At 35.9% G+C, this 10649-nt stretch overlaps 2 protein-coding genes across 2 annotated transcripts; one reads left to right on the top strand and one right to left on the bottom strand.

Annotated features, from left to right (window-relative positions):
* Positions 1 to 168: 168 nt before the first annotated feature.
* LOC132113747 (eukaryotic translation initiation factor 4E-1A-like) lies at positions 169 to 3858 on the top strand. The gene is made up of 8 exons (XM_059521716.1): positions 169 to 295; positions 1352 to 1455; positions 1564 to 1659; positions 1788 to 1851; positions 1934 to 2047; positions 2162 to 2301; positions 2868 to 2997; positions 3090 to 3858. The coding sequence occupies exons 1-7, from the start codon at positions 278 to 280 to the stop codon at positions 2980 to 2982; spliced, it is 651 nt and encodes a 216-aa protein (XP_059377699.1). The 5' UTR covers positions 169 to 277; the 3' UTR covers positions 2983 to 2997; positions 3090 to 3858.
* A 276-nt stretch (positions 3859 to 4134) lies between these two features.
* LOC132114238 (alpha-1A adrenergic receptor-like) lies at positions 4135 to 9271 on the bottom strand. The gene is made up of 2 exons (XM_059522345.1): positions 8109 to 9271; positions 4135 to 4760 (listed from the first exon to the last, which is right to left on the bottom strand). The coding sequence occupies exons 1-2, from the start codon at positions 9064 to 9066 to the stop codon at positions 4261 to 4263; spliced, it is 1458 nt and encodes a 485-aa protein (XP_059378328.1). The 5' UTR covers positions 9067 to 9271; the 3' UTR covers positions 4135 to 4260.
* Between the last annotated feature and the right edge of the window lie 1378 nt (positions 9272 to 10649).

Below are 10649 nucleotides of genomic sequence, written 5' to 3'. Positions count from 1 at the left end.
AATGTAAAAATACACCGTGTAAAAAAAAAAAAAAAAGAAGAATTATCCTTTTTTTTATATTTATGTGCATAAATAGACTACGTAAGTGTTTTTTTCTTGGTAAGTGGAGTGTTCATGAATCAGAAACCGCTTTTTACGGCGGGAGTCCTCTTCTCTCGGTGTCCTGTAGGGGTCGCTGTCCGGACGCTTGCTACTCATTGACTCACATGTGTTCGGTTGAGTTGGGCCAATCAAATGGTGTTTTCACACACGGAAAGACCCTTCATGTTTGTAGAAGATGGCGACTGCTGAACCGGTTAGTAAATATAAGTGCTCTTACAATTATTAATGCGATGACAACAGTGGTAGTTATTAATGTTAAGTACGTGTTTTATTTTTGTCAGGGCTTTCTAAAAGCTAATCCTAAACGATATGTTGTTGTGGAGTGATATCTCTCAAAGCAGTCAAATGAGCTCATGTGTTTGCCTGTCGCACATATTCGTTTAAAGGAGATTGTGTAAAAGTGTTAAATAGTTATTTTATTTAATCTGAAGAGGAGTGTTGTGAGTATTTGATGTTTTCTTTGAAAGTTGAACATGTTGTTAAACTGTATCTGTTCTTTTATGGTAATCTAGAATGATATTTTGCTGATGTGCCACTGAAAATATGGATGATGTGATTGTTTTTAGTCTCTGTATGGACACATCGCTTAATGTAGCTAAAAATCAGAGACCTTTAGTCAAGATACAAATATGCGTGGAATTGTTTGGTTTCGTGAAATGTTAATTTAGTTTTGTAGAGAACTTTTAGTCAGTGTGTCGAATTTTAGACAGTTAACGTTACTTGGTTGGTTGTAAGATTAGTTTTTCTTTCTAAACATACCTGTTTATCACTGAAAAAAAAAAAACGAAAAAGAAAAAATATAATTGTGGTTTTCTTTCCTCAGACACCCTTTTAGAGACTTTTTATGTACACTTCCAGAAAGTGCAGCTTTATGAGAAACTTAAAGATCCATAATAGTTCAATAATATAGATCCATAATAGTTTTTATATAGTTCCGATGATATATTTTGGAATGAGCAAAACGCATTTAAAATCGCGTTTCATTAGTAAAAGTAATAGCACCTTGATGTAATAAATTCAGCTTAATTATTTTGTGACTTGTCCTAAGGCAATCTATAACCTTTACTCTAACACAGTGGGACCTCAGGAAACTTTCGAGATGACTTGCAATTATTTAAAATAAGACAAAACAATATATAATAATATATAATAATATGAGGATGCCTAGTTTTCCTTGAAATAATGCCACATTCAGCTTGCAAAACACAAGATTAAAATGTTTGTAAATTGTTCTGTTCTTTCCCTGTAGGAAACTTCAACAAATCCAACAAATTCAGATGAAGAAAAAAATGATGAAAATAAGCAAGAGATAGTGAGTCTTGAAGATTACATTAAACATCCTTTGCAGAACAGGTAAAGCCAACCAGGGCACATATGTTTCATGTTTTGTGTATGTATTTTTTTTATAACTATATCTATCTATCTATATGGAAGAGTTATCATGGGTATTTCATTTGGCAGATGGGCTCTTTGGTTCTTTAAAAATGACAAAAGCAAAACATGGCAAGCTAATCTTCGTCTCATCTCAAAGTTTGACACGGTGGAAGACTTCTGGGCGTAAGTATTAATGAGAGAATTGAAACGGAACAGACAGCATGATAGATTCACCAACCACTGATTAAATAAACAGACAACAGTGAGTTGTAAGCAACACTGTGACACTAACAGAGGTTTTGATTCCCCAGGTTATACAATCACATTCAGTTATCAAGTAACTTAATGTCAGGATGTGACTACTCCCTCTTCAAGGTAAGGCACAATATAGCATTATAACATTATGGGAGTATTTTTGAAATTATCTCAAATGATCCGTGTGCTCTTTCTGGAGCAGGATGGCATTGAGCCCATGTGGGAAGATGAGAGAAACAAGCTGGGCGGCCGATGGCTGATCACCCTGTCCAAACAGCAGCGCAGAGCTGACCTGGACCGCTTCTGGTTGGAGACGGTAAATCCATACTCTCTCCAGTTAGTGTAACTGCATTAGCTGCAAAATTTATATATAGTGTTTTTGTGGATTATAAAGGTTGAGATGTCTTTCAATTCTGGTTTTGTTTTCCAGCTTTTGTGCCTTGTGGGAGAAGCATTTGATGACCACAGTGACGACGTCTGTGGTGCTGTCGTCAACATCCGAACAAAGGGAGACAAAATAGCGATATGGACAACAGACTATGAGAACAAAGATGCTATAGTACACATAGGGTAAAAATCATTTAGTTCACTTAAACCTTGCCCCTTCAAGCTTGTATTCATCTGCCTAGATTTTTATGTGCATAGAAGTGCATAGAAGTTCCAGCCCAAGATTGTTTTCTTTTTCTTTTCTGTTCTGTTAATCTGTTACACTTGGATGTATATCACAATACAGAAGAAAAGATCTGCTGCTACTTGCATTTCAGTGCAACTTTATTTTTCACTTTCTTTTAATTTGTAGTTATTAGGTAGAGCACTAAGTGGATTATTGCCAACTTTCCACTGCAAAGGTGTCACAGAAGTGCTTCTGAAGTGGTATTTAGGTGGCATTTATTTACTCAGACTATTCAATGCTGCTCAGAGGTGAAATAAATGCATTTGCTTCGCAATTGTAACTGTCTTTGTTGATACTAGCGACTGAAGTGGTTCTGAGCAGGCATAATTTAGTCTGACTTTTATGCAGCATTGCACACTGAATTTTCAGCAGGCATAGAGCAGCCTTAAACCCAAATCTAATGTTACTTTTTGATTCTGTCTTTAAATGTATAATTAAAAAAAAAAAAATTGTCTATTCACAGACGTGTGTATAAGGAAAGATTAGGTGTGCCTCCGAAAGTCATCATTGGATACCAGTCACATGCGGACACAGCCACCAAAAGTGGTTCCACCACCAAGAATAAGTTTGTAGTTTAAGGAGCCTTTTAAACAGTGAGCATTGATATTTCTTTTCAAATGTTCATATCGTTACAATGATATTAAATATCCTGTCATAAATTGTTCATGCTATAATTTCATTTCAGATGCTGCAAGAGACTGAATCTGTATCAAATTCTAATCATCTTCAGAAGAGACAGACAGACCAAAACAAAACTGTCCTGGGATCTGACCTTTCACACAATGCTGTGGGGGATATTAAAGCCCATCAGATTCGTAGATGGAAGGGTTTAATCAGAGGAATGTTGTATTTACAAAACTCTATAGTGTATAAAAACAGAGCCCTGTTCTTTTTTTTTATGTCAGTGTACTATGAACTGCTCTTTTGCTGGTGGGGGTAAAAAGTGTATTCAGTTCAATGTATGAATATTTTTCCTTCATATTCTGTTTGCCTTTTTATGTTGGGTTGCAGTTACTAAATCTTAAGTGTAATTTATTTATTTTTTACTTCCACATTTAAGTTTCTTCTTTGGATTCAGTGTTTTGGACCGTAAACGGATCATGATATTTCTAATTACACTATTGAAATAATTCTTGTATTGCAGCTTGAGAATGTCAAAGGTTGATTCTGTTCAAAGACTGTTGTATAAATGTGTATTTTTGCAGTCTTGTTTTACATTCCTCATGTGAAATGTTCAAGGCAGTATTGAGGAAACTGATCGCCGGTTCTCACCTTTTCCTAAGGGGTTTAATTGAGTAGCCTGACTTCTTTGTTACTAAAAAATGATAGGACCCCTTTCTTGAAAATGGGTGCGTATGAAAATGAATGTAAATAAAATGTACAGTGCATTGTCTATATCCAGTGAAGAGCCTTTGAAATGCATCTGTTGATGATAAATAAATAATCTGCTCTGAGATTCTTGAGATGTGAGAATTTTCTTATTCCAGTAAGTTAGCTTATATCTCTTTAGCTAAATTTATTAGTTTCCCTTTGCTCAAAAATTCAGTTGTTTGTCCTTTGTTAATAATCTATGATGAAAAAAAAAACTAAAACTAGTTTTGCGAGAACAAATTTTTAAGTTTACTGTATACATCATCTTAAAGATAAAATTAATGAAAAAGTGCAGCAAAATTGCTTTAATGCCGTGTTTGTTAAAGAATGCCAAAGTATTCACACTGTGCTGAAACTAATTCCAGACTGTATATTAGATTGAAATATTTTAAAAAGAAATATGATTTCTTTGTATTATTCATGACCACAGAAATACTTAAGACGATTAAACAAAAGAAAAGAATTGTGCCACTAGTTTGACATTCCTACTCTTTCAATTGTTGTTGAGGCCAATTTGTGATACCAGCTTGATCCAGATTGCCTACAGAATGGGTTGGATCTTCCTCCACAGGCTCAAGATGATTATCCAAAATACTCTCTGACAACACAGAAGGTGTCCTGCTCCGGGCATGTCTGTATCCATCCTCCTGGAAATGCAACAGGTCTTTGGTATGATAACTAGGGCTGGTGCTGGCAGAGGACGGGGTTCTCTGGCTCCCATTAAGGTAACTACCATAGTTCACAGAGTCCTTTGAATCCTGCCGTGAGTAGAAGGAGTTGATGTGCGCGCGCTGGTAGTTGTACGCTCTCCGACCTGGCTGTCTCCTGCGGTGACATCTGCATTTCAAGATGCGGATGAAAGCTAGCTTGAACTCCCGGCTGTAGCAGGGATAGATGATGGGATTCAGGCAGCTGTTTAAGTAACCAAGCCAGAAGATGATTTTGAAGATGGTTTCAGGAGGCCGCAGGCTGACATTGAACGCAACTGTAAAGAGAGTACATCGGTGAGGTTGAGTTTTATACATTAATATTGACATCAGTCGTAAGACTGTTGTGAGTTATTCAGATTACAAACTTGATTTACATAGTACTTTCATTCAAAAATTGTGAATTTGAAAATGACATATCTAGAGAAAGTCTAAGCTATTAAATCTATTCCTGAAAAACCTTAGGTTATATTTTCTGTGATGCTGTGTGGGACCCATAGACTGTATAAAAACAGGTGGGACCCAGAACAAACCATAACACGTGGGGTTCCTTTTTTTCTTCTCTCACTCATATAACTTTACTACATGACTGGTGTGCCCCCTGCTGTCTCATTTTTTTTTTTTTTTAATTTAAAGGTCTGTCATTTGCTTAAGCATCCAGCAGGTGGCAGCAACGCTTGCTTATCAAATTTTCTGCGCATTGCAAATTGGTGTGAAAACTATGAAAATTAAAATACATCGAATGCCAGATGTGCAGAGCATTTACAAACAGAACAAAATCAACATAAAAACAAAAGTTTAAATTAATAAATGTTTTAGATTTTATGTAAATACTTGATTTGTTTTTATTTTATTGAGGAATTAGAAATAAAAAAGTATTATTATTATTATTATTATTATTATTTTTTTTTTTTTTAACTAAATACCAAGTTTTGTATTTCTATGGGGTAACAATACGTATAAGTTAAATATAAGAAAAATAAGTTAATACTATAGTGAACTTTTGAAACAGTACAGGTAATTTTAAATGTTTTCTTCGATGGGAACTTGGAAGAATGGGCATGTTATGCATTAGATAGTGGTGTTCTGAAATATAATTTCTAAATATTACAATTGTCTGAATTTCTGATCATTAAATTAAATGCAGTGACTTGACAACATGTCTGATTGTTTAGACATGTTTGACATATCTATAAAATTATTAGCGACTAAAATGATTTCCACCCTTCCAGCCAGTTCTCAAAACAACTTATATAATAATCACTTAATCTAGGTTTATTTTATTATTATTATTGCTTTTGTAAACTACATGAAAGTAATTGAGTTTAGTATCCAAGGGATTATCTAATAAGCAGAGTAAAATACATCATCATTCAGGCCTTTTGCCCAATTGATATATGAATTTGTGGATGCCTGAAGCAGTTATGAATTAAAAACCTGAATATGAAACGCTTCTTCTGTTTATTATAATATTAAGCAAAAATTTTTGTTTTTAATTGTTCTTTATCCCCTTTTTTCATTAAATTGCAGTGGTAGAGCTGTGGATCTGTGCTATTAATTTCGTCAGTCTGAGATCCCTTGTGTATAAAGCAGAGGCATCTCAAGGCTGCAGCCCTAGTGCATTGACCCACTGCATTCAAAGTACCATGGGAACTACGAGACTTGGCTGAAAAAAAACAAGGCCAAACAAGTCTTTAAGTGACAAAGATCTATTAAAAGGCTTTAACATTTTAAAATAAGTCATGCATAGACATTAATAGCCTGTAATTAATGTAAGCAACACCAAAACAGTTCACTCACTTAAATAGAATATAGTCTCATATTCTGATTTCTGCTTTTATCAAAGAGCTTTTCTAGAATGTAACTGTTCTGAAACAATAGGATTCTAAGAGGAAGCAAAAAAGTTTGAGATATACTGTCCACAACCTTGCATCCTGTTTTTCCAAGTTATGTGCAGTCGAGTGGTTCACTTGGTTTTCGTCCATTGTCTAGTATGACATGTTTAGAAAAATATCAATGATTTATGTAACATAACTTATATCATGCATATCTTGTGTAATTTGTTTCTTTTTTCCCCCTCAGCAATGAATCAGCCAACATTATGAGCAGGTCTTCTTAAGCTGTATTGTCATATTACATTATTTACTGCATAAACATTAGCTACAATATTTATTACATATATAAAAATCTATATAAATATAGATGTATTCTATCATTATATGGATGCTTATGCCACGTGGAAAAAAAAAATAAAATAAAATCTGAATTGCAAGACGTGCAAGATAAAATAAAATTTGAATTGCGAAATAACAAGTCACAATTACATTTTTCATTAATATTCAGTCGCGGAAACAGCCTTCCATATTAAAGAAAGCTAGTGGGGAGTGATTTTAAATCGCTTGCCTCTGACAATGATGAATTATGCAGTTTAGTGTTTATTATGCCTTCCTGAACAATTCCGGAACTCGTTAAATAAATAAACATGAAATATTGATTTGAGTTGAAATAATTAAAAAATGTCAAAGTTTTAAAGCGTTTCCATGTAAACCCAAACTGAGATTGTCTAAACAAACTTGTTAACTTGAAACATCTAAATATGACCTCGGGAGCTACGATAATTCAATGTAAACTCACTACTGTTTTCCATTTAAGTTTTTGTTTTCTAAAATCCAAAGAAAGCCACAAATGCCTAAATAAGAAGCAGGCCAGCTGAACTTCCAAGCACCATGCCCTGCTGAGATAACCCTGTCTGGGACAGGAATGACTACTAAGCTAATGAATGAATAATAACCTGCCTTTGAGTCTGAATGGCTGCGGTCCAGGGCCTCGTTCTCATACTCCCTGTTGTGATAGCCAAACGGCAGATACGGCAGACCCCACACTCTGAGCCCCATGAGAGGGAGGAGGAAATAAAGTGCAAAAAGATTTATTCTGTCTTAACCCCCTACTCTGCGGTCTTCCCACTGACCACTAATGTTTAGCTGCAGAAGGCTCATGGGATGAATCACTGTCAGTGTACAGGCAGCACAATCTAGCTGAATAACATAACACAGAATGCATACTTCCACTGTAATTTAAGTACATTTTCCTGATTGTTATTATTTATTATTATTATTGCTTTACTATTTTTGTATACTACTACTATTATTATTATTATTATTAACTTTATATTATGTTGGTATGGGAAAGTCCTAGTTGTTTTGTATTTTGTGTTGTTCCTAGTATAGTAAAATGTAATTAAATTATTATAATTTTCTATTTATCTTACCAAACTATCATGACATGGAATCAGTAGAGCAATTAAGATGATTCATTATTTGTTGAGCATTAAATGTAATTAAATGAACTCCTTCTGAGGATTGTTTCATCTTAATTGCTGTTTGCTAACCTTTCATAGATCCTAAGTCATGACACTAGAACAAATATTGACTGGCACATGCAATATATAAGGCATCAGGATGTGTAAGGGCAGTTAGCTTTTAGATGATCAGGCTAAGAGACATGCTTTAAAAAGTCCCATAATATGCTATTTAATTGCAGCTCTCTTTGTGACAATGTACCCCATAGTGTGAAAACATGAAAGGGGAGGGGAACAAATTGTGCAACTGTGTTTAAGAAAGACCTACCAATTGGTAAAGTGAGGAAGAATGGCAACCAGCACAACGTAAACATGCCAACCACAACCCCTAAGGTCTTAGCTGCTTTCTTTTCCCTGGAAAACTTCTGAAGTTTGACCGTCAGAGAGTTCCTCCCTTGATGCGCGCGACCTTTGTTGCCTGCTGCGCCGGAGTCCTCGTGCACCTGCGAACCCCTGTGAATCCTCAACGTTATTTCACCTGCATTCATGCTTTCCGTCTTTACACCGGCTAACAAATTCTTAGTAGTCCGTTTAGCCACTACATAAACACGACAGTACATAAATAGAATAACAATTAAGGGAATATAAAAGGAGCCGAGCGATGAGAAGAGCGCATAAAAGGGTTCCTCGGTTATTACGCACACCGTGGGGTCCGGTGACGGAGGCTCCTTCCATCCTAGCAGGGGTCCGATGGAGATGACCAAAGACAGAACCCAAACCCCCAGCATGGCCAGCAAGGCTCTGCGTCCCGTCACGATGTTGGGGTATTGCAACGGATGGCTCACTCCGATATAACGGTCAATGGAGATTACGCACAGACTCATGATGGATGCGGTGCAACATAACACATCGACCGCTGCCCAAACATCACAGAAAATCCTCCCGAACACCCAGTAACCCAGTACTTCCAATGTGGCTGATACGGGTAACACAGTTGTGCTGAGGAGCAAGTCGGCAATAGCGAGATTAACGATGAAATAATTAGTTGGAGATCGCAGGTGCCTATTGCACACCACTGACAAAATCACCAAGATGTTTCCAGCCACCGAGAAGATGATGAAAGTCCCCAAAGCCAAGCCGAGCGGGACGGCACGGGACAGGTGGAGTGGCTCGAGTTCTGTGCCATTTAACTCGGGAGAGTTGGAAAACTTCGGTGACCCTTCGCGCACATCCAAATAACCGCTTCCCCACGACTGTGTGACTTCATCTTCATTTTGTTGGTTCATTTTGGCGAAAAATGTTCTCCATTGCTGACACGTTGGTTGGCTGCTTAAATCCAGTTGAATCCGGTTGCTATTAAAATGTCTAGAAAGTTGCACGAGTTACTGATAAGCATCCTTGTCATTCTGATGCACTCATGTAATGAAACAAGAGTCTCTGCCTCAGGGGTAAGGCGTTAATACCGCCCATCCCTGCTTCAGTAAATGTTGATTCTTTCTTTTTTATTCAGAGTAAGAGCTGAAAAGCAAAAACAATACACTATAGTGGAGGCTGGAGAGTTTTGAATTGTCTTTAACCTTTAAATAATTTTTCCATAGTTTTCTACAAATTAAAATTTACACCGAGAAACTTGGTGTAGAATGGTGCAAAAAATAAATAAATAAAAAAATTGGCCAGAATAACCCGATCACTCAGTAATTGCAAGTATTTCACAAATTTGCACTCCAAAAAGGCCCTTCTTCCAACGTCATTGGTAATTATCTATTGCAAGAACCTACATCTGAAATACTTAATGGCCATGTGGTTAAAGCCTACTTTTTTCAGCTTTTTCAAACCATCGAGGAAAATTCAAGTATACAAGAACATTTTGTGAAGCAATAAACTAGTGTGATGTCACAGGTTGTTTTCTGTACTTATCTAAAAGCTTTATACTTTACACTTGAGCCCAGACAAAACCACATAACCATGCGAACTTTGTTACACAATTTTGTTTCATGCAAAGCCTTCATTATCTCCTGTGGAGTCTGAAGATGAGCTCATTGGGTTGGAGACATGAGGTTTTAATCCCAAAGTGTGCCAGGAATAGAGAGCTTTTCTTATGTCCCATTCTTGTTATAAAGTATTGTTAAAAAAAAATTGATTCTGCATATTATTTTTCATTTTGTTGCATTTAACTCATAGATTTTATCAGCTCATGCATTCCCTGTGAATTGATCCCACAACCTTAATGTTGCTCGTCTGGCCAGAGGAAAACTGGCCCCTCGACTGACCCTGGTTTCTCCCAAGATTTTTTCTAATGGAGTTTTGGTTCGATGTAGCACCGTCGCCTTTGACTTGCTTAGTTGGGGACACTTGACTGATTGTACTATTGGAAGAGAGCTGAACTGGATGGTGACATTACTGAATCATCAATGAACTGACATTAGCTGGGAAAATGACTCTTTGTTTTGTCCTCTCGCATTATTGACAAACTATTTTCCTGTCTGACACCATAAAGCTGCTTTGACTCAGTATTGTAAAAAACACTGTATAAATAAAGTATATAAATATATATAAACTGTATAAATGACTTGACTTGCTAGCATCATGTGAAAACATTCCCAAAGTGTCGAAAATGCTTCATATACAAAAAAGAAACATGACATGCCTATAGACCGACAAATGGCATCAATATATATCATAAAGCTAATTTATTTATAATTTTGATGACATTTTTTTCTACTACATGTGTTTAAAGAAAGGTGAATTATATATTAAAAGTATAAGCATGATAATTTATTGAAAAGCAAAATGATCTAAAAGCAGTATGAATTTGATCACATGATTTGTTCCTGATTTGTAATTGTTTATATAAATTATTGTCTACTTA

This window comes from Carassius carassius, chromosome 33, assembly GCF_963082965.1.
Source record: "Carassius carassius chromosome 33, fCarCar2.1, whole genome shotgun sequence".
Classification (NCBI taxonomy): Eukaryota; Metazoa; Chordata; class Actinopteri; order Cypriniformes; family Cyprinidae; genus Carassius; species Carassius carassius.
Note: the sequence above shows the minus strand (reverse complement) of the source record. Positions and strands in the feature narration are given on the sequence as shown.